This window comes from Brassica rapa, chromosome A09, assembly GCF_000309985.2.
Source record: "Brassica rapa cultivar Chiifu-401-42 chromosome A09, CAAS_Brap_v3.01, whole genome shotgun sequence".
NCBI lineage: Eukaryota > Viridiplantae > Streptophyta > Magnoliopsida > Brassicales > Brassicaceae > Brassica > Brassica rapa.
The window spans coordinates 34,659,323-34,681,612 of NC_024803.2; the positions used below are offsets into that span (position 1 = coordinate 34,659,323).

General features: G+C 33.4%; 5 protein-coding genes, 1 long non-coding RNA gene and 1 other non-coding gene across 9 annotated transcripts; 3 read left to right on the top strand and 4 right to left on the bottom strand.

The window, feature by feature from the left end:
• Nucleotides 1-189: 189 nt before the first annotated feature.
• Nucleotides 190-3,576, bottom strand: LOC103841353 (aspartyl protease AED3). Its single transcript, XM_009117877.3, has 3 exons — nucleotides 2,964-3,576; nucleotides 1,313-1,790; nucleotides 190-676 (listed from the first exon to the last, which is right to left on the bottom strand). The coding sequence occupies exons 1-3, from the start codon at nucleotides 3,420-3,422 to the stop codon at nucleotides 321-323; spliced, it is 1,293 nt and encodes a 430-aa protein (XP_009116125.1). The 5' UTR covers nucleotides 3,423-3,576; the 3' UTR covers nucleotides 190-320.
• Nucleotides 3,577-5,856: 2,280 nt separating this feature from the next.
• On the top strand, nucleotides 5,857-7,325 carry LOC103841354. Of its 2 annotated transcripts, XR_001956391.2 has the most exons (3): nucleotides 5,857-6,532; nucleotides 6,628-6,727; nucleotides 6,868-7,325. It is a non-coding gene; the product is annotated as an uncharacterized LOC103841354 (long non-coding RNA). The 2 variants fall into 2 exon arrangements; XR_004450833.1 differs by having other exon boundaries at nucleotides 6,628-7,325.
• A 1,487-nt stretch (nucleotides 7,326-8,812) lies between these two features.
• Nucleotides 8,813-9,959, top strand: LOC103841355 (endochitinase EP3). Its single transcript, XM_009117880.3, has 2 exons — nucleotides 8,813-9,307; nucleotides 9,395-9,959. The coding sequence occupies exons 1-2, from the start codon at nucleotides 8,893-8,895 to the stop codon at nucleotides 9,799-9,801; spliced, it is 822 nt and encodes a 273-aa protein (XP_009116128.1). The 5' UTR covers nucleotides 8,813-8,892; the 3' UTR covers nucleotides 9,802-9,959.
• A 174-nt stretch (nucleotides 9,960-10,133) lies between these two features.
• On the bottom strand, nucleotides 10,134-11,144 carry LOC103841356 (protein SHI RELATED SEQUENCE 6). The gene is made up of 2 exons (XM_009117881.3): nucleotides 10,502-11,144; nucleotides 10,134-10,427 (listed from the first exon to the last, which is right to left on the bottom strand). Exons 1-2 carry the CDS (start codon nucleotides 10,878-10,880, stop codon nucleotides 10,222-10,224), a joined length of 585 nt encoding a protein of 194 aa, XP_009116129.3. The 5' UTR covers nucleotides 10,881-11,144; the 3' UTR covers nucleotides 10,134-10,221.
• Nucleotides 11,145-11,567: 423 nt separating this feature from the next.
• Nucleotides 11,568-17,422, top strand: LOC103841357 (protein NRT1/ PTR FAMILY 5.4). The gene is made up of 6 exons (XM_009117882.3): nucleotides 11,568-13,570; nucleotides 13,659-13,876; nucleotides 13,962-14,213; nucleotides 14,728-15,005; nucleotides 15,931-16,327; nucleotides 16,809-17,422. The coding sequence occupies exons 1-6, from the start codon at nucleotides 13,498-13,500 to the stop codon at nucleotides 17,274-17,276; spliced, it is 1,686 nt and encodes a 561-aa protein (XP_009116130.1). The 5' UTR covers nucleotides 11,568-13,497; the 3' UTR covers nucleotides 17,277-17,422.
• Nucleotides 12,609-12,681, bottom strand: TRNAE-CUC. Its single transcript has one exon. It is a non-coding gene; the product is annotated as a tRNA-Glu (tRNA).
• Nucleotides 17,423-19,312: 1,890 nt separating the features above from the next.
• LOC103841358 (F-box protein SKIP5) lies at nucleotides 19,313-22,220 on the bottom strand. 2 transcript variants are annotated; one of them, XM_009117883.3, is made up of 5 exons: nucleotides 21,841-22,199; nucleotides 21,239-21,383; nucleotides 21,090-21,168; nucleotides 20,122-20,180; nucleotides 19,313-19,913 (listed from the first exon to the last, which is right to left on the bottom strand). In XM_009117883.3, the coding sequence occupies exons 1-5, from the start codon at nucleotides 21,989-21,991 to the stop codon at nucleotides 19,535-19,537; spliced, it is 813 nt and encodes a 270-aa protein (XP_009116131.1). In that variant the 5' UTR covers nucleotides 21,992-22,199; the 3' UTR covers nucleotides 19,313-19,534. The 2 variants fall into 2 exon arrangements, 1 of the variants encoding a protein (XP_009116131.1); XR_004451101.1 differs by having other exon boundaries at nucleotides 19,707-20,180; nucleotides 20,261-21,168; nucleotides 21,841-22,220.
• Between the last annotated feature and the right edge of the window lie 70 nt (nucleotides 22,221-22,290).

Genomic DNA, 22,290 nt, shown 5'->3' on the forward strand with positions numbered 1-22,290 from the left:
AACTATGGTTGAGTACACCACTATATGAAAATTCAGTTGAAACTTTTGTTGCTTTGTGTTTGCATGTCAATCTCTGACCCTCTTCATTAGTCACTTGCATCATTGAGGACCACACTTTACTTTCACTTGTGTCAGAAGTGAATGCAACACTTGTAGTAGTAACAGAGAATAGCAAATGAAAATTTAGAGTAGAAAGATAATAAATACGAAATATCTTTGATTTATATTGTTTCCAAATTCAAGAAGACTAAAACGCGATAGATAGATAGAGAACACGAAATCAACCCAAAAACAAAACACATTCTCGCGCACAGATTAAATTAGGTGCATGTTTCACGTGAAATGCCGAGCCTGGAATTGGGAAGGTCGATGAGGACTCGGTGGTTCTGTTGCTGCATGCTAGCAATGACGTTAAGGACGGAGTTTACGTTGTTCGGAGCTGCAGCCATGGCGAGACAGCTTGTGCTACCTGAGGAGCTGTGGATGAGAAGATTGTCCGGTGGCAAAGTCACGTTCATTCCCGCGAACATAAACGTGACCGATGGGAACACGACAGAGCCGGAGTAACAAGTGTCGAAACCTCCGAGTGATGTTGCATTTGCGTTCTTGACCCGTCGCCTGAACTCATTTCTCACGGCAACGTAAGCTGGTTCCACTAGCCTCGTGTAGACCGTCCCTGCATATGTACATTGTAAGTGTTTTTGTTTAACAATATACTTTTTTATTGAATGTCTAGAAGTTATGGATAGGGAACTATTTTGAATTAAATTTTGTTATAAAATAGACTTAATCCAACAGGAATTCACTAGTATAAAATTTCTCTAGAATCATCGAAACCCTGTGGCTATACAAAAATGTCTGTACCTATGGACAAAATTTCTATAGTGAATTCTTTGTATAACCACGTTTTGTGAAAAGAAATTTCTATAGCCACAAAAATAGTGGCTGTTCTGTAACCATTTACAATGTTTTTACTAGTGATTAAATATATGATTCCTTAAATTTCTATTAGGTAATCCAAGAACTTTTAGCCACTATGTATGTTTAACAATATTTACAACTAGGTGAGATCATATTTTTGTTTAATATATAAAATTCACTTAGTGAAATTGAACCCTTTAGATTTCTACTAGGTAATTCAAGAGTTTAGCTACTAGGCATGTTAAACAGTATTTACGATTAGGTGAGATCATTTTCTGTTAAACATATAAAATTTAACTTAATGAGAGTTAAACCCATCACCAGATGATTTTGTTCTTTATTTCAGATCACAACAAATAAAATAATAAAGAGATGATTGAGAAGTCAATACCGGAGTCAAAGATGGTGCCAGCTCCTGTGGCCGGGTTAAAAGCGAGTGCATTTGGAGGAATATCCACAATTTTATTACCAACACGAATCCCAACCATGTTAACATAGTAAAGCGATGATCTCCGTGGGTTCTTTAATAATGGAGTGGTCTTGATCCGAACTGGTTGAAACTTAGGGCCTAATCTTAACGTTCCGGAGAAACTGCTGGACTTACTATTAGGCAAGCAATACGAGAATGTGGACTTGTAAAGGTTTTGCGTTTGTGAGATTAAAGACAATGGACCACGACCTAAACCCATGAGTCCTTGCGCTGGCAACGATGTTCCGGTGGCTTTGTTGATACACCCAAAAGCGTAGCCTGGGATGGCGTCATTGGTTAATGTTAGCGTGTCTTGTGTCAGAGATGCTGTGATGGTTGAACCACCGTAAGTCATATTGAAGCCACATGATTTGCTCACCGTGCACGTTGGATTTGGAGCCTGCAAAAAGCAGTTTTATCAAATTAATATTTGAGTAAATATTCGTACTATCGTACTACTTTACAGCGTATTTCGATAAAGACGTGTTATGAATGCATTGTTAAATGGGTTACGTTTTTAATTTGTAAATGAACAGTCTTTTAGCAAACACTAACTAGCGTGACGACAAAGAATATGTATCATACAGTAAAATGTGCCCTACTAGTTGGTACAGTTTATAAAGTTAACGAATCTTAATACTGTATATACAATACCCGTGACTAACTAGAATAGAACTGATTTTTGTTATAAATGGTACATAGGGCCCGTGACTAGCTAGGCTTCTCGATGATGGTGTAATGACACCGCTAAAAATGAACTTCACATCCTTGTATATAATCAAACACTAGACTCCAAAACGAGTGGTCCTTTACTTCGGTTTTGATTTTCTTGTGAAAACTAAATCCGAATAGTAATCCTATTCCTTACTATTAAAATTCATTTTCTTCAACGAAAGAGTCCCAAAGTTCGAATCTCGATGAGTGGGAAATGATTAAAAAGTAACATGAATTTTCTCACAAACCTGAACAAGTTATTGTTAAGAATAGTTCTGGTGAACCAAAAATCAAATTCATTTTACTCTTTTGGTTCATATCAATATTACGGTTCAGATATAGTTTGGTTTTGAATAATACAACCAGTAAATTATGTTTCCAAATAACAATTAGCATATAGTATAACGAAGTGCATTTTGTATATATACATATTTTTTTAAATTGCATTATATATATATATATTTTGTAAATTGCATTATATATATACTTCTATATATATATTATTTTTTGACTAAAACATTTTGTACATTTACTTCTTTTTAAGGAAGCATTTTCAGTTATCTATGATTTTTGTTAGTTAATATTAATAATGATAAATTATAAATTTTAAAAAATTAATTGTATTTATTAATTTATATTAGTTTAACATTGTGAAAACAAATAATCATAGAAAATGATACATTCATGATTAAAAAATAATTTAGTTTTAAAACAAATAGAGTTAAAGTTTATATTATTCATTTCGGTTTGTTCTGTTTCAGAGTAATGTTACCGTTCTGATATGAAGAATTTACGTCCATCCGCCAAAGGCTATACAACTAATCTATTTCAAGGGTATATAATACAAATAACTCATTACCTGTTTACACTGAGGAGCTTCACATTGAAAAGTGCGAGAAGAGCTTGACTTGGAAGGGTCAAAGAGAACAGAGGAAGCACAGCCAACGCAACCAGAACAAGGAACCCAAGTAACGTCATTGCTAGTGTCAAGAGCCACGAGCATGGGCTGGGCCGGTGTCCCAATGTTAGCCCTCACGATGTAAGTCGGGCTCTGAACGATGGAACGTCCCGAGGCGATTGGGACCCAAGGTTTCTTACCAACGGCGAGGCTTGACAAGTACTGGAGACGAGCATTGTCTTTAATAAGTGTGCTTTCCCATGAGACAGTGTTTGGTTGTTTGTATGGAGAGCAAGGACTGTCAATGTGGAACACTCTTAGATCTGAGGGGTGGCCTTGTGGGCTATTTCCATTGCAGTTTAGTGATTCAGAGTTCAAGATTAAGAGAGAGATGAATAAAAAGAGGAGTTGGATTCTCATTTTCTTAGATCTTATTTTGATCTTTGTGGGTTTTAAAGTGTTTGTGACTTGTGAGTGTTTATATAGTGAATGATGACTGAGTGTGTAGAAAGTAATAAGAATTAAAAATGAAGAGTGGGTTTACTTGAGAGAACAGACTGTATCCCATCTCCTTTTTTCTTTCTGATTTTTTCGGGTCCTCTAAATATCTCATTACTTTTTTTTTTTTTTTTTGTAACACAAATATCTCATTACTTAAGGAGTTGTAATTTGTAGTTTGCTTTGTGTATTATTCAATTGTTTTGTGCACTGATAGTTTAATATTAGTTAATTTTCTAAACTACCATAAATTAGTAGTGCATTGGAAAAGACTTTAATAATAGCTCAATTGCTTCTATACAGATTTATTTATATATTTTTCTAAACCTATAATAAAAATTGAATCAAGCATGTTATTATTGTAACAATTTTAATGATGTATAACATGCTAGAAACAGATTTTAGTATTTTTTTTGTAACACAACTTATTTTCGTTAAAACTTTAACTTTTTAGATACAATAACAAGATACAATTACACATCCTCCTGGATAATAAACATAAACTACAACAAAAAAAAAACTAATGAGATAATATATTTTTTTTTTTTAAAGATAACATCGAATTCGAGACGAACCTTGAATGCGTTGATAAAACTTTCGTAACAATGTTGGACAACTAAAATTTAGTCACATAACGTGACATCGAAGGCCAACTCTCACATGCGAAAGCATCAAAGTATTCTTGATTGCATTTTTGACCCCGTAGAGACCGTAATATCCTGTGATAATCTCAAATCGATAAATATTTTTAAAATTTTTGCTTGGAAAAAGAACCATAACAGACTAAAACATTACAGTATTACACAATAGAGCTAACCATTTATTAGAACGTTTAAAAGCATCCAAAAGCTTAAAAGATTTGGTAAACGATGTTAGATTTTGATAGTTATTCATATTTATTTGGTTAGAAACAATTCTTAGGAGTTATCCAAATTCATAGGAATGTGTGGAGCAGTCTTGCTTAAGAAGAGATCTGAGAAAATGAGTTTGATAGTGTATTCTTGAAGAAATGTCAAAGGAATCAATCACGTGAGTAATGGCTAGTGATGTATCGAAATAAATGCATTATGTTTTGTTGCTTAATATGGAATGTATCAAACTACGCAATACTCATTAGTTATCAGTTATCAACATGTGGTGGGTTACATCTCACACTGGCCTCTTTTTCCACTCTATAGTGCTGTCAATCAATGATTCATTCTCATCTTATATATTAAAACAGAAGTCACAACCTTGATTCATATGTGATTTTTTTAAAAATAGACCTATTCATAGAAATTTATACTATATTTTAATTTATACTAATAATAAATATAATTTTTAAAATATTTTAATCATAGTATCTTTTGATATCTTTTCATTTTCATTTTAAATATAAATATATTTATTTTAAAATTCTAACAAATCTGTTGAAAAAGATTTTTACAAGATCTTCATTTTTGAAATTATATTTAAATATTTTCACTAATTTCAAAATTAGTTTAAAATATTATTATACATTAATATACAGTTATATAAAATGAAAAATAAAAAAAATCTATAATATTTTAGTTATTATATAATCATAATCAATCACATTAAATTAAAATTATTATATTGAGCTAAATATAATAAAATTGTATTAAATTTATATATTTATATATTTTATTTTCGTAATTATAAAATATTTATGTTCAAAAATAAAATCTAATATGTTGGTAAGATGGGTTAACATTATCAAACTATATAATACATGTATAAAAATTAACATGTATTTCTTTAAAGTTAATAATATAAAATCTTTGTAACTACTTTAATCATAATATATTTTCATTTTATATATTATATTTTAAAAATTCTAATAAATCTGTGTAATATTTAAACAATAACTTAATGTATTTTAAGTTATCGTTTAGAAATGAAAATAAATTATATCCTATTTTATCTACTTTTATAGTTATGATCATGTTAAAATATAATTAGTATACTAAAATAAATATGATAAAATTATATTCAATTGATAAATTTATAAATTTTATTTTCATAAATATAAACTATTTATTTAAAATATAATATGATGATAGAACGACTTAAAACTAACAAACTATATAATATATGTCTAAAAATTAACATATCTTACACTTTTATATATACAATAATAAATTATCTAAAATGAATAAGCATAAAAATATTGGTAAAAAGAAATCCAGTTTTGAAATACGGGTTAGAATTTAGCATAAATTAAATACAAAATATTTTTTAAATATATTTTCTCATGAATATATTAATTTGCTTAATAACTAAATGCAAATATAATAAGATAAATATATAATAAGAAGTGGCAAATACATAAGGTTTAAACAATTAATTAATTATAACATGTAAATTATAAAATTATTGTATTTGAAATAGTTATATAAATATTTAAGTATATGATTAACATTAAAAATATATACCACTTATGTTCTAAAACAATAATTTATGTATAGAAAAGTGAAAACAAATACCCGTGCGGTTGCACGAGTAAAAATCTAGTTTCAAAATTAAGAAAAAAGTTTGCCGCCTACAATAGTGTAATATGGTCGAAAACATATCTTCAGTACGATAATATGTCAATAACATTACAAATTTTATGTTAATGCATACCACATATACAAATAAAAAGCATTATGGTGAAAACTATATAATTAGGTTTAATTGATTTTTACACTAGTTAATGGGTCAGTCTGTAATTTATAAACTCAAATTCAATTCAAATAAAAAACAATTGTCTTTACCAAAAAAACTGACGCTATTTCTAAGATTCTTCGAGCAAAATTGATTTGGGGATTTCTAACACAGAAAAAGAGACAAAGAGCAAAGAGAGAGATATTACCAATCCAACCAACATCATTTCCTTTTCTTACAGTGGATTTGTTATAAAAAAAATAGATTTGGTCCATTTGGAGAAAAATCTAAAATTAAAGTGTTATTGGAGAAATTCGTGTGTGATACTGTGGTTTTGGAGCATTCAGTTGCAGGAAGAGGGTTTATCATCAGGAGACCGTCGAGATGTAAGAGTCATCATCATATCACTCACTCAAGGTCATATGAAGAGATTGTAATTTGTACGTATGTATCTTCATCTTTGATTGTCTTCTACCTGCAGATATCGAGGAGTCTAGGAGATGAGGAACAGAAAACGCTTTATGCAAAGCTCGGAGACATTCTTCTGACACAAACTGCATGGGATGTTTTAAGAAGTGAGTGTAAGTTTTTTCACCTCTGTTCTTAAGTGTAGGTTTGTCACTCTGTTCTCAGTTCCTGTCCTTAGTTTGTGGTTAGATTAGACCATCTAAAACCTTAATTTTTGTCTGATTAATATTATCTAAAACCTTAATTTCTCTAGTGCTAGTCAAGGTTGAAGAAGCTTCAGTTCAGCCTCATGAAGATACAGAAAACAGACACAAAAGCAGGACTTTCCCTGCAAGTGCCATGTCTAGCAACTTGTGGGAGATTTTGTTCATCCAATGAATAACCAAATGACAAAAGAAAACTATAGCTGTTGATTAAAAATAAAGAACAGTAGCAAATTTTTATGAAAACCAGCTGACTTCGTTTCAGGCATCAGACTCTTTTTTTTTGGTAAGATTCAGGCATCAGACTCTTTATTGTGTTCTTCGCTTCTCCTCATTGAATAACCAATTGTTTTTTTTTTAAATTGGGTTTAAGTTTAGTAAATTATAGATTGACCCTGTTAATTAGTGTAAAAATTAATTAAACCTAATTGTATAGTTCTTACCATATTATTTTTAACTTTGTACATGTGGTATGAATTAACATAAAATTGGTGACATGTTTTTTTTATTTGAGATGTTTTCGACTATATTACACTATATTTGGTGTAGTTGGCAAACTTTCTTCATCAAAATTAGTAGGGGTAGGCGTTCGGGTATCCGTTCGGGTTCGGGTCGGGTATTTCGGATTTTCGGGTATTTCGGTATAGAGGTGTAGAACCCGTTCGGGTATTTCTGTACTTCGGGTCGGGTTCGGGTATTTTAAGTTCGGTTTCGGTTATTTCGGATCGGGTTTCAGATATTTAGATTTTGAAAAAAAAATGAAAATTTTCATTTCTCAAATTTCTTGTATTTAAATATATAACTTTTTACTTAACTATTTTTTATTTTTAATAAATTGCATGGTTAATAGATTTGGACATAACATTTTCAAACTAAAAAGACATTAATTTGGTTATTGTTTTTAAATTTTGGATGTAACTTTTTGTTAATTGCTGAAATAAAAAGTTTGACATGCATTTTAAGCGAATAGCAAATCATCTTCTACGTAATTGTATGTATATCATATGAATTTAAAGTATGTGTAGTATCAATATAAATATTTTATATAAAATGAAAGATGTAAACTATAAATATAAGGTTAATTATCATATGTTCGGTTATTTTCGGATATCCATTCGGGTTCGGATATTACCAGTTCGGGTTCGGATATCCAATCTTTCCTAATTCAATACCCGTTCGGATATTTTGCTACTTCGGTTCGGATTTCGGTTCGGGTTTTTTGGATCGGGTTCGGGTGCCACTTCGGATTTCGGGTAAAATGCCCACCCCTAAAAATTAGGGTGATGTTTAATGTATTTCTAATGCTGTTTGTTTTTTTTTTTTTTTTTCTAATGCTGTTTGTTTCTTAGAGTTGAATGTGATATTTATAGTATCCTGCCTTGCAGATTAGGTTGTGATTTCTTCCTAATTGCAATCACCTTAAACATAGGGGCTAGAAAATCCTAAATTACTTTTTGAGTGTTATCACTAAAAATAGCACCTAAACAAATGATTAGTATATATCAATATGATAACTACGGTTAGTGGTCACGTAGAATTATAAACACTGGTTTGAGATTAGAATGATTCGGTTCGTGAGTTCCGCTCGGATCTTGAAGAATCAACACCCAGTTTGCAAGTTCGGTCCATGACTTGCTTAGTTGCTTATAATATGGGAGCCGATGACCAGAAATCTTTTTGGAGAATTTTAATACATAAGATATTGGTTGGGGCCTTTGTCTTCTTTTTATAATGAGCTCACTAGCCTCGCTATATTTGATCTATTCATTTGGGATGGGCCAATAATTTTCTTGAATCGCTGACTTGCTGGTCTAGAATGTGAACAGAAACACTTTTTTTGCAAAGTCGTTGAATAGAACAAGTCAACTATGAAGAATGTAAAGGTCAGGTAAACATCTCCATCGCACAAGAGACGACTTCTTCAAACTGTTCGGCCCTCTTATTATGAGTTGAGAAGGTAATATCAGTGGCCCGAGCACGTTCACACATTTCCATTACGACTTTTCATACATCATTTCACTATATTTAGGCATAACACCATTACTTCTTCCACCATTCTCCAAACAAAAATCAAAATGTTGACTCACGCTATTTCTAAACCCATCCTTGTAGTAATCATTCTATTAGTTCTACAAGCTTTCTGTACCACAACAAAGGCTCAAAACTGTGGTTGTTCGCCAGACCTATGTTGTAGTCAGTTCGGTTTCTGCGGTAACACTTCAGACTATTGTGGTGTAGGTTGTCAACAAGGGCCATGTTTTGCCCCTCCTCCTGCAAACGGTGTCTCGGTTGATGAAATTGTCACACAAGAATTCTTCAATGGAATCATCGACCAAGCTGAGTCTAGTTGCGCTGGTAATGGGTTTTACAGCCGAGGAGCTTTTCTTGAGGCCTTAGAGTCATATTCCCGTTTCGCTAGGATTGGTTCGGTCGATGATTCCAGGCGTGAGATCGCAGCCTTCTTTGCCCATGTCACGCATGAAACTGGACGTAAGTATAACTTGATGGATCATTTTATATTCATTTTTGTTTTATGATATACATGCATGATTGAACTACTTTGATGGTTTGTTTCAGATTTTTGCTACATAGAAGAAATAAACGGACCCTCAAGGGATTACTGCGACGAGAATGCAACGCAGTATCCATGCAATCCCAACAAAGGCTATTACGGTCGCGGACCGATCCAACTCTCTTGGAACTTCAACTACGGGCCAGCTGGAACCGCGATTGGTTTTGACGGTCTCAATGCACCAGAAACAGTAGCCACGGATCCAGTCATATCCTTCAAGACCGCCTTGTGGTACTGGACCAATAGAGTTCAACCAGTTATCTCACAAGGCTTTGGTGCAACAATCCGAGCAATCAACGGCGCTTTGGAATGCGACGGAGCCAACTCAGCCACCGTTCAAGCCAGGGTTCGTTACTACACCGATTATTGTCGTCAGTTAGGTGTTGACCCCGGAAACAACCTCACTTGCTAACAAAAAAAACATCTACTAGTAATCTATTTTATTTGTATACACATTACAGAAATAAAGACAATGCTAGCTAGTCAAGAATGTAAAAAAAAAAGAATGTAATGACCCATTTATGTACCACTCTTTTGCTTCATTTTAATTGATATTTTAAGATTTAGTTTTGTTTCAGTTTAAATGATTTTTAGATTTATTTTTTGCAAGACTTTAATGTTATTTGGTGTTTTTGATCATTTATATTCTATTATCTAATTGTAATTGGTTATATTAGATATACTTAATAAAAAAACAAAATGAATAAAAATCTTAGCATGTGTGCAAAAATCTTAAACACCAACTAATTTAAATGTAAGTAGATTTTTGTCCCTTAATTATATAAAATAACTTGGTTAATGTTTTAATGTAGCGGCCTATGAGCTTGTTACATCATTTATTAGAAAGAGATGGAAATGATTTGTTGTGATCAACACCATAGTAATGAAGAAAGCCTTTGAAGACATGACCACTTATGGTTACATTCGCTTGATAACCGATCTCTGCTTGTTCGTTGCTGCTTACCGCTGTTACTCTCGTCCGTTTAAAAACCGCCGGAGCTTCGATTTTTCCCGGTAATCTTTCCTTGAAGCTTGTCTCTACAGATTCCACACACAAAAAACATCCCAAATTCAGATCCAAAATGTTTTTCTCGATTTTCAATTTTTATTACCTTGGCGAGAAGTGGTTGTCGGAACGATTAAGACACTTTTGGGTTTGTCGGAAGAATCGAGTTTGAGCTTCTTGTTCCTGTCGGAAGACGAAGAAGAAGAGCGGCTCACGGAGCGATGATGAGAAGAAGGAACCCACGTGCTCTTCACGTGAGTGGCACAGTTGTAGCCTCTGCTTTTGCAGCAAGTCCTACACCTTTCGAACAGACACTCTTTCTTTGCTCTGTTCCCACAATCTTTGCATACTTTCTCTTCAACGTTACTGTTCCTCGACGACTTGTTGTTAACGTCCGCCGCCGTGAAGTTTACCGGCGACGGAGACGGCTGCGTAATCTGCGACGGTGGTTGATTTAAGAAGAGGGTGTTTCGGAGGCCTAGCATGTAGTCTGGAGTACTGATTACGGCGGCGGAGACGGTGGAGGAGTGATCAGGGACGGTGGAGGCGACGGCGGAGAAAGGAGTTGATGATGGTGGAGGTTGATGGTGCTGTGGCCATGAGAAGAGAGAAGGTGGGTTAGCCACTGTGGAAGTAATTATAAAGCGCGTGGAGGTAGGAGCTAAGTTGTAGACTCGTAGGAGCGGTAGCTATGGAGGCTAGTGATTAGTAGTAACTAGTAACTAGTGAGAAAGAGAGAGAGAGATATGGCAGTGAAAGAAGAGTGAAAAAGAAAAGGAGTTTTATTTTCTTTTACAAAGTTTTGTGGTCACATGTTTGTAATGGTTAAAAAGTCAGCAAGAAAATGTAATTATTATATTTTCAAGTGGATGGGTCCCGCATTTATTGGAAATTCCAAGTACCCGCCTAAATTGGCTTTTTCGCCACATTAAAAATCCCACTTTGTGTGTTCTATGCGCATAAGCTTTTACTTTTTAGATAGTTTATGAGTGTATTACATAGTGAATGTGTAAAAGCTTTTATCGTTGAGTGTAACTATTCCATAGTTTATTAGTAGGTTTCTCACTAGAGCATACTTTCAAGTCTAATTGAATAGCATTCAACTTATATCCAAGAAGAGATTCTAGCAGGGAAGTTGATCCTTGTAGATGTACAAGACCAAAGTCCCTGCAGTAATCGGACACAACCTGAGAGAGAGTGAGTATGGTTCTGGTGGAATCAGATAGTTATCTTGGAAACACATGGTGTCTAGATAGCTATCGTCTCCCCCAACCACAATGTGTTTATGGTCCAGATGCACTTACACTATACAACACAGTAAAATGCAAACAAAAACAAACAATCGATGCTAAACGGTGCTCAAGTGCTCCATAAAGTCATTTCATCAAAAGTACAGATGGATATCAAATCTTGAGATGATCTAGAGAATGTGGACAAGAAAAAGATTACTACCTCGATGGTTTGTTCCATGATAAGATCCTCTTCATGTGTTGCACGACGAAGCTCAATATAGGTTGTATAGCAACTAGATAAAGCCTATGAAGCTGGTGTTTAGACACCAAAGCATAATTATAAACTTTGAGGACATCAGATTTTTTTATAAGGCATCAAACTGAACGAACCTGAATATATTATAAACCTTATGAATTTCACCAAGTTTTCTTCTCATTTTACTTTTTCTTATTGTACTCTACTGTATGCCTGAGAAGCAAAGCCAATTAAGGCTTTAGGTTGCTGAACCAGAAAATCAATAGCAATAGCCAATGAGCTGCATGCTTACTTGTTCTGCTGACCAGAGATTTGGAGAATCAAGTATAGCCACCTTGGGAGAAGGTCAAGACCAACTTCTAGTATGCAGCCTCTAGGATGAAGTAAGAAAGAACAAGATTAGAGATCCTTCGAGGACTCTAGCATGTTGTCCATGCAACAGCTTGAAAGTGAAGTAGTATTATTCTGTCTGTCAAAAAGACAAACTTCTAATTCAAACAAATTAATGCAAAATGAGAAATGAAAGATCATACAGAAGATATGGAAAATATATATTTTTTTATTTGGTTAGATTTTGATTCACTACCCTTGGGCATCTGGAAGCAGGTCATGTAGCAACCAATACAAAATTTGCTAGATACCAGAAGATTATAAGTGGAACCAACTCTCAGGTTACAGAACCAAAACACACACGCAGCCTCATAAAACTTCTATAACTAAAAAATCTCCGTCGCCGGGACTCGAACCCGGGTCTCTCGGGTGAGAGCCGAGTATCCTAACCAGCTAGACTACGACGGATTTGTTAATGGTCATACATGAAATATAATACGTTATTTAGTTTTAATGAATTTAAAGGAAGTTATGGATAAAATTCGATCGGCCGAGAAAAAGATATAGTTGTTTATTAATGTCAGTTTCATTCCCCATATTCAGTAATAAACTGAATTTAATAACTACATTAAAATCTGATTGCTGCAAGCTGAAGTGAAGTTTGCTAGTTTTGGCCTTGAGTGACTAGTGGTGATGTAAAATAAAGATTTAAGATTTGTTATCTATCTATCAAGTCTTTGGATATTGAAGAATCAATTATAAAAGTCTTTCCTTGATTTGCTTACACACACTTTTAGATTAGTTTAGTTATAGTCTCAACATCAACAAGACAACAACCTTAGTTTGTAGGTTTGTACCCTATTTTGTTTTTATGTGTAATACTTCCATCCAGATTCAACATCGCATATACTGTAATAAACAATCACACATTTACGTAGATAAACAAAGTAGAAAACTATAGGTTTTAAAATTAATTATTTCTTACTCGGAAAAGATTAGACATCTAGCCACAATCATTATGCATTTATTTACAAGTGAAATTTTATAAAGCTAAACCTTTAGAAACCTTTCCGCCAAAGACTCTCATCACATGCAGTTAATAAGTATATGTATATATAAAGAAACACATACAATAGAAAAGCTTACCTAGAGATTATAGTCAAATCTCACAATATAAAAGGACATCTTCGTGACCAGAACAATCTCCCAATCTATAGGAACCCGTCTAGATACACCCATAACAATCTCTCGATCGGAGCTTCCACGAGCAAAAGTTTCTCAGCCATGGCAGATTCTACTTCCCTCATTGTCAACAAACAAACCAAAGGAGGATGGAACGCTGCCGTTTTCATCATGGGTAACACATTTTTGAGATTTGTATTTTATTCTGCATATCGACCGATCATTTGTATTTACGTACCTATATTATTGTCAAATCTTTGCAGTTGTGGAGATGACAGAGAGATTTGCGTTCTACGGTCTTGCAAGCAACTTGATGACATTTCTAACGAATGAGCTAGGCCAGTCCACGGCCACGGCAGCCAAACACATCAACACATGGCTCGGCGTTTCTTACCTTTTCCCCATTCTCGGGGCATTTCTAGCTGACTCAATCTTAGGCCGCTTTAAAACCGTTCTCTTGTCGTCCTTTGTTTATCTCCTGGTCTGCACATATACCTCTCTTTTTGTCGAGATCTCATACTAACATGAATCGTTAAGTATATGAACGTTGATCTTGAAAATTATAGGGAATGGTAATGTTACCATTGTCGGTGACGGTGGTGGCATCGAGGCTGAGAGAAAAAGCTTTCTTTACGGCGTTGTATGTGATGGCGGTTGGAGAAGGAGGGCATAAGCCATGCGTGATGACCTTCGCGGCTGACCAGTTTGGAGAAGCTAGCGCAGAGGAGAAAGCAACAAAGACATCATTCTTCAATTATTGGTACTTGTCCATCGTCCTTGGCTCTTCCATAGCTGTTCTTGTCCTCATATTCATTCAGGTATTATTATACTTCTATCTCTTTTTCTTATTATGTAAAAACATTTTTTTTATCTTTCGTTTATAGATATCTCAAATCAAAAAGAAAAATTTGTTGTTTTGGTTTGAGATATCTTTCGTTGGTACGGTATATTTTTGACTTTATCAAAACTGTTTACTTTAAAAATAACTTAAATCTCAATGCACCACTGAACTACTTACATTCGTTGGTACGGTATATTTTTTTTTAGGATTAGAAGAAACCACTACCAGAAGATAAGTAAGTTTTTCTAATGGAAATGGAAATGTTGGATTCTAATGAGTTCTATATAAACACGATCGAGTCTAATATGAATTACAAATTATTCATTAACATAATCAATATACAAACTGTAAAATGGATATTTGCCTCAATTATATTTCTCTCTTAAGTATTTTGTTTTCTTCCTAACTGATTTACGTTTCTTCACAACAAAAACTTATATTCATATATAGCTTGGTTTTAATATTCATTTTGGTTTTTAAAAATTACAAAGGAACGAGTGAGTTGGTCAGCAGGATTCAGCGTAATAGCAGGAAGTGTAGGAATAGCTGTACTCATATTTCTGATTGGTATTCCGAGATACCGGAAACAAGTTCCGGTGGGAAGCCCTCTCACGAGAGTTGCTCAAGTCATCGTCGCTGCCTCTAGAAAATGGCGAGTAAGCACCACGAGCCACCACCATGGCATATGCTACGAGGAAGGCACGGAGGAGGACAAGTCGTTGGAGTCAACAACTAATGCTCATCTTCTTGCCAAAACCAATCAATTCAGGTACTTGCTTTATTACTTTATTTTCTATATATGATCATCACCTCAGTTTTCAACAACTGTTTGTTTATAGAATTATTGACATCTAAAGTGGTCCAACATGTTCGTTTCATGGGGTACATCATATGCATTTTAATGTTAGTCTATTGGCATTAAGTATTGACCTAAAAGTACTTAATCCAATTAGAATCGAGTCGTTGGAGTAACACCTGTATTTCTATCGTTTTAATATACGTATTAGTATAAAATACCGTAGAGAGGATTGCGTTGAGACGTCGGAAAAGAAGATGAATGAATATTCTGAGGATTTGTTTATCTTCCTTTGAACGTGCATGGAATCATGTGAAGCCACTTAATTTGAACTTGTACTATATACTAAACTTTTAAAATGAAATGAACTAATAATTACATATTATATAAGGTTTAGTGATTATTACATTTTACACATGAAATCGTACAACGCCATGTTCCAAGTCATGATCATTAGATGGATAATGACATTGGGTCCTGGTTTGAAGCATTGAATATATTGTTCCGAGTCATAATCCAGGAAAAAGCATATGTATAATATAACTTAAACCCACATAATGATAACTCATGGACACTGATAGAAATATGTATAATATATAGTAAACCTCCATAATTACCACTAAGATCACCATTAACGGTGAATCTCTCATTTTCACTTTTTAAACTATTTTATATTATTTTTTCATTAAACTTAAATGTTAAAAATAGAGTTAACCATTAAAAACCAGGCAAGAGAAAAAACTATCTTTCACCTCTTCTTAAAGTTTCTTAATAAAGAAACGTTTTCTTATTTGTTGCATTCTTTCGCATATTTTTTTTATATACTATTTTTTTTGTTTTTTAAGAGAACATAACTAATGATGCTCTAAACATATGATATCAATTTTACGTAATGCAGATTCCTGGATAAAGCTACAATCATCGATGAAGTTGATAATACGTCAAACAAAAGTAGAAACCCATGGAGATTATGTCCTGTGAACCAAGTGGAAGAAGTAAAGCTAATATTGAGGCTCGTGCCGATTTGGATAAGCTTGATAATGTTTTGTGCTACACTTACTCAGCTCAACACATTCTTTTTAAAGCAAGGAAGTATGATGAATAGAACCATTGGTGATCACTTCACCATACCTCCTGCTGCTTTCCAAAGCATTGTTGGTGTCACCATCCTCATAGTGGTTCCTCTTTACGATCGTGTGTTTGTTCCTAATGTAAGAAAGATCACGAATCACCATTCTGGAATCACATCTCTTCAGAGAATCGGCGTTGGCTTATTTATTGCTACTTTCAACATGGTAACGTGCATTATCCTAACAACATTCTACATACATTGCTATTACGTTAGATTTTGATTAGTGGACTATAAAATTTTCTCGATGTGGGAAGGTAAATGGAATGGCCAAGATCTTTTATATATTAATTATTTATATCCCGATATATGAATAAATGAATTCATATTCTCACATGCGCTTTCAAGATAATGGTTTATATTTACCTTGACAATATCTCGATTTTGAATTTGGTTTGGATCAGATCGGTTGGACGAATTAAGGTCATATCGGTTCAAGAACGGCCATGCTTATTTAGTGGACCAGATCAATTTCGGTTAGAGTTAGGTAGTGTGTGTTCGGCATCTGATGTTAAATTTTATTGGGTTTCCAACCTTAAAATCATGAGTAATTGTGGATTGACTTAGGTTCATTTATATTACTCATGTTCCATCTAAACTTTACTACCTGTAAAATGAAACTTATGAAAGTTGTGTGTTTTTAACAGATGGTGTGTGGGTTTGTGGAGGGAAAGAGACTTACAATTGCGAGAGATCATGGACTAATTGACTCTCCAAAACAAGTTGTTCCAATGAGTAGCTTGTGGTTACTTCCACAATACATACTAGTGGGTATTGGAGATGTATTCACTATTGTTGGTATGCAAGAGCTTTTCTATGATCAAATGCCTGAAACTATGAGAAGTATCGGTGCAGCCATCTTCATGAGCGTTGTTGGAGTTGGGAGTTTTGTTAGTACTGGAATCATATCTGCCGTTCAGACTATCAGCAAAAGCCATGGTGAAGAATGGCTAGTCAACAACCTTAACAGAGCACATCTTGATTATTTCTATTGGGTAATCGCGTCGCTTAACGCTGTGAGTCTCTGCTTTTACTTGTTTATAGCTAACCGATTTGTCTACAAGAAAGTTCAAGACAAAGATGATGATGATGTTGAAGGAGAAAGAGAAGAGTGATCAAAAATTGTTTTCAAATGAGTAGTAACTTCTTAATATCCTATGGACAGTTGTATACCGGCTTTATGGTTTATATCCAAACTCAAATGATTGCTGTGATTGTTCTTGTTGAAAGACAAAATGCTTTAATTTTTTTTTTTATAATATGTGCGGGATCAAAGTTCGTAATTCCTCAGACCCAAAACCACATCGTATAATATTAATTTCGTCTCAGCGGTCATTCGAACCGAGGATCCCTGATATAGTGGCTACAGTTTTTCTAGGTAAGCTAACAAACAGAGTTTAGAAGCGAGTTTGTAAAAGTTTCTTGAGGAGAACGGTAGGGTTAGTCCAAAGCCTAAGCATAGGTTTAAGGAAAGGTCGGAAATGTCTAAGAATCTTATTGATCTCCTTCATCATAACCTAATTGCTTCTTCCCCATCAGATTCTTAGACATCTCCGACCTTTCCTTAAACCCTAAAAGCTTAAGCTTTGGATTAGCCCTACCATTCTCCTCAAGAAACTCTTACAAATTCGCTTCTACACCCTCTTGAATCTTCTTCAAATGTTATCATTGGTTCTTTCGTTGGGTTTTGAAAATATTTGAAATAATATAATTATAATAAATTTTAAAATGATTTTAGGAATATTGTGAAATTACAGTGATTTTTGTTTAAAAACATTCTAAAATTTCATTTAAACCTATAAAACTATAAAATATGATTTTTGAAACTACACCGAAACACATTTCAATCACTATAAATCTATTCAAATTTACTATTTAAGATATTTTCAATAACCTTCCATTTTAAAATATATTAAAATTACTAGTTTAGTAACATTAAAATTTCATTTTAAAAAATATTATATTTAAATAACATCATCTATCATTTTACACAAATCAGTTTAATTGAAAATTTGAATACATTCCCTAATAATTCCTTTCTATAAGAGTGAAAAATATTTATTGTGTAAACACTTTCTAAGTTAAAAATATACAAATTTGAAAAAACTACGTATTATTTTTATATGATTACTAGGTTAAGATCCGTGCCTTGCGTAGAATTAATATTATATATAAATTATTTTTAAGTATTATATATTTTTTACATATTATGAAATAATAAATATATATTGATTAATTAAAAATTTAGTAACTATTACGTATATAATTAAATTGGTACAAATACTTAAATAGATTTTATTAATCCAGACAAATATTTTTTTCTATTTTATATGGTATAAAATTAAGTTTAAATGATATTAACATAGATATAGTACATTTTTAATATTGACATCTGTTAAAAAATATTTTATACTCATATTATTTTTGATCATTTGTATTTCTTTATAACAAATTTTTTAAATCAATGATAACAATAAAAAAATTTGTGGGATGTTTAATAGTTTTAGTAATTAATAATTTTAAAAATATTCAATGCAAAGTTTAAAATCTAAATATTAAGTGGTCAATAATTGTTCAAAATGTTTATCAAAAAAATTGAAAGCAAATTCTAAATTAAAATACTCATGTATTTTATATGGTATATAATTTATTATAAAAGATATTAATATACATATATATAATATTTAGTAAATGAGATTTCCTACTTATGTAATTTCGTAATCATTTGTATCTTGTTATAACATAAATTTTAAAACATGGATCACAAAAATTTCAATGTGAGATTTTTAACAACTTTAGTCATTTATATTTGTTTTTAAAAATTCAAAATATAACATATACGAAAAAATCTAAATTTTTATTATATAGTTAATGTGGTTGTTTAATTTATTTTAATAAGTTAAATTTTTGAAAAATGATAGAGAATATACTAATTTTTATCAAATCTTTATTATTAAAAATCATTAATTGTCATATATACTTTACTCACATTAGGTAATTCCGTGATTTTTATTTAAGAAAACAGTGAAGAACATTTATAATTAATTTATGATTAGTTTAATAAAAAATTTATTATATATTTATATGGACCAACATATTTTCTTAAGGATTTTAAAAATGATTGTGGTGATGACATGTGACTACAAAAATATGTTGTAATGATTTTCTTTTAATATAAAAAGGATGTTAAAGTACATTATTCTTAACATAATCATACACATTATGTCTTAAAAAGAAAAAGTAACAATAAAGAACAAAGGAGATAATGATGATAGATGGCCAGTTGACCACCATCCCACCTAATGTTACAAATGTTGCAGGTTGAAGAAAAAGGTGCAAGTAATTAATCTAACATACAACAGAGAGATCACTCTCACTCATGATCTACATCGAACCAGAAATAGAGGTAATCCTTCGAGTACATGACTCGAACACGCTGCAGTACCAAGTCTCCGCTTGTAGCAACAGCCTTTGCACCTCCCTCTATCCTTGTCTGCAAAACAGTCACACTGTTTCCCTTAATCTTTTCAACAACAGTTTCCTTCACTTCCACAAGGCTCAAGTTATCTTCTTCTTCATCTCTTCCAGCAGTACTCAAGATTGGGCATGAGAGATGATCCAAAGGGTTTGTTTCACATTGAAGCACACATCCATCAATAGTTAGCCTTCCACTCCTGTGAAGTAAGCAGCAGCCAAGCTCGGCTCTTACTGTTAGATTCGCTAGCTTGCAGGTTGATAGCAACTCCAGGGCACTGCAAAAGAAACCCAACAACAAAAAGCCGTATACCAAAGAACTTTCTTTGTGATAAATAAAGAAACACTAGCATGGTGACATATAACATGATGTCATAAATGCGTTAAGCAGTAACTACTAGGACGCTAAACCTCCAATGAAGTATTTAAAAAGAAAAAAACTGCAGAGTGAGAGAGATGACTTAAAAGGGAATATGAGCTCCAAACCTGTCTGATCCTCTAGAACATACAAGGGTGGTTTCATCAGGAATCTCGCCACTACCAATCTGAACAAAGAAAATATGAGATGAAAACTGAAATACTATTTTGATTCATTGAACACTAATCTTATGCCTTAGCATCATACCACCCATTTCTCAGAAAAGAAGGTTGAATACTATTTCAGCCCAAGACACTGAGTCTTCCACTTTACTGCAACTAAGGAGGTCACTAATAAGGCAACCGCTGACATTCTAATGTACGTGCATCAATACAGTACTGATTAAATAACTACCATCCATATTCTGTAACTCCATCTATTCATCCTAAATCATGCTATACTTTCAATTTTTTTCCGTTACACGCTTACCATCTTCCTATATGTTGCCCAATATGAGAAAATGAGGACTACTATGTGGGAGAATCCATTAATCAATGGCTTGAAGACTCAAAAGAATCCCAAAATTTTCTCAGACTTTGAAGCCAGACTGAATATTTTCTTTTTCTTCGAGTCCTCACCACGGTCAAGGAACTTTAGTTCTCATGTTTTTTAAGTTTTTAACATTCTTTAGTTCTCATGTTGACTTCAGAAGCAACACTGAAAAGAATTTACAAACTGGCAAACAGCTAGGGCATAGGGAATATAATTGTATGACAGTATAAGCTACCTAAAATGTGGGATTGTTCTGTTTTGGATCTTTTCAATGCATATTGATCTCTCATACCAAGAGCTACAACATGGAGTGGATCTCCATCCTCTCATCAGAATAGATAGGTCGGCTATTATATAAAAATTATATTTACTTTACAGAGACGCTGGTATAAACACTTCCATATATTATTTACTATTTTTTTTGTGAAACTGTTGAAGATGTAAAACATAGTTTCTTATCCATGGAAGAAACGTGCGAAAACTAATTTATGGAAAGGCAAAAACTTCCATGAGGTATCAAGCAATTAGACTAATAGACACATACCAGGCAAAGAGGCTTTTTAATCTGAATATTAGAGACATGATGATTCCCACCAGCTCCAATTAAAATGGTATCGCCAGGTCTAGAGGTGACAAAATGGTCAGGGACTCGCTTAGTCATCTACTAATACCAAAGAAGTGTACATCACAAACCTGGCAGCAGACACAGCTGATTCAATGCTGTGGAAAACTCCAGGGAGGGATAAATCCTTCACGAAAGGGTCGACTCGTAGCCACAAGCGAGGGTGACAAGCCAGATATCTCCATCTGTGGCAAACGAGTGCTGTGTTATACCTATCTGCAAACCCCAGACCAGATAAAACACACACACAAAGCACTGAAAACAGATTGCAATGCGCAAATGGAGTCTTCGAAGCTACTTCAGACAAGACAATATACAGATCACAAAACATATGAATTCAATTAAAAAAAAAAGCTGTCTTTACTAGTGAAGTTACATTGATATAAAGCTACATATTCGTAAGTGCTGTCTGAATATGATCTGGGGAGTTAAACATTTCAAATTTGAGTCTTAAAGTTTAAATCTTTAAGCTACAGAACCGTAACTGTGATCTGAATAGGATCTAGGGATGTCTAAAAGTCGCAACTTTGAGTCTTAAAAGTTCCAATTTTTGAGCTAATTGAGTTGGTGTTAATTCCAATTGGGAATGAGATTACAATCAATCAATCAATCAATCAAGAGCAAAATTGAACAGAGAAACATGAGAGTAGCATTATAAGGAACCAAAATTTACCAGGAATTGGAGAGAGGAAGCTGAGGATGTGCATGAGGCAACCATCATCGAGATTGTTAAGAGATGTGATCGATTCAAGTTTCATTCTCTTCTTCTTCATCCTCGGCTCGGCGATTCGCTTGTCAAGCTTTGAGATTTTAGGAATCTCCATGGAAGCAATCGATGAACCCCAAAGTCCTCCCCCGTCGTTGATAATCAGCCGACTCAATTATCTACCATCCCTGACTTCAACCAACCAACATGCTTCTCCTTTTGGTATAAGTTCGGTTTACCGTTTTTAAACCGGAATAGTCGATTTTATTCAAAAAATTAGCGTATTCTGTTTTAAAATACAACCAAAAAAAGGTTTATTCCGCTGCCGGGCTTCGAACCCGGAATTCATCAATTTGAAATTAACCTGTGTGCTACAGCGGATCTGTTGGTACCTCTGTTTAACTAACATGATATAAA

What these genes read in the sequence shown, in the direction of transcription:
- LOC103841353 (XM_009117877.3), bottom strand. Translation starts at nt 3,422, where the DNA reads ATGAGAATCCAACTCCTCTTTTTATTCATCTCTCTCTTAATCTTGAAC. An exon ending in AAGCTCCTCAGTGTAAACAG is followed by an intron (nt 1,791 to 2,963) that starts GTAATGAGTTAT and finishes TGCTTTTTGCAG; the next exon opens with GCTCCAAATCCAACGTGCAC. An exon ending in TGGCACCATCTTTGACTCCG is followed by an intron (nt 677 to 1,312) that starts GTATTGACTTCT and finishes GTACATATGCAG; the next exon opens with GGACGGTCTACACGAGGCTA.
- LOC103841355 (XM_009117880.3), top strand. Translation starts at nt 8,893, where the DNA reads ATGTTGACTCACGCTATTTCTAAACCCATCCTTGTAGTAATCATTCTA. An exon ending in TGTCACGCATGAAACTGGAC is followed by an intron (nt 9,308 to 9,394) that starts GTAAGTATAACT and finishes GGTTTGTTTCAG; the next exon opens with ATTTTTGCTACATAGAAGAA.
- LOC103841356 (XM_009117881.3), bottom strand. Translation starts at nt 10,880, where the DNA reads ATGCTAGGCCTCCGAAACACCCTCTTCTTAAATCAACCACCGTCGCAG. An exon ending in GACAACCACTTCTCGCCAAG is followed by an intron (nt 10,428 to 10,501) that starts GTAATAAAAATT and finishes TGGAATCTGTAG; the next exon opens with AGACAAGCTTCAAGGAAAGA.
- LOC103841357 (XM_009117882.3), top strand. Translation starts at nt 13,498, where the DNA reads ATGGCAGATTCTACTTCCCTCATTGTCAACAAACAAACCAAAGGAGGA. An exon ending in GCCAAAACCAATCAATTCAG is followed by an intron (nt 15,006 to 15,930) that starts GTACTTGCTTTA and finishes TACGTAATGCAG; the next exon opens with ATTCCTGGATAAAGCTACAA. An exon ending in TTATTGCTACTTTCAACATG is followed by an intron (nt 16,328 to 16,808) that starts GTAACGTGCATT and finishes TGTTTTTAACAG; the next exon opens with ATGGTGTGTGGGTTTGTGGA.
- LOC103841358 (XM_009117883.3), bottom strand. Translation starts at nt 21,991, where the DNA reads ATGGAGATTCCTAAAATCTCAAAGCTTGACAAGCGAATCGCCGAGCCG. An exon ending in TTAAAAAGCCTCTTTGCCTG is followed by an intron (nt 20,181 to 21,089) that starts GTATGTGTCTAT and finishes TTCTTTGTTCAG; the next exon opens with ATTGGTAGTGGCGAGATTCC. An exon ending in TGTTCTAGAGGATCAGACAG is followed by an intron (nt 19,914 to 20,121) that starts GTTTGGAGCTCA and finishes TTTCTTTTGCAG; the next exon opens with TGCCCTGGAGTTGCTATCAA.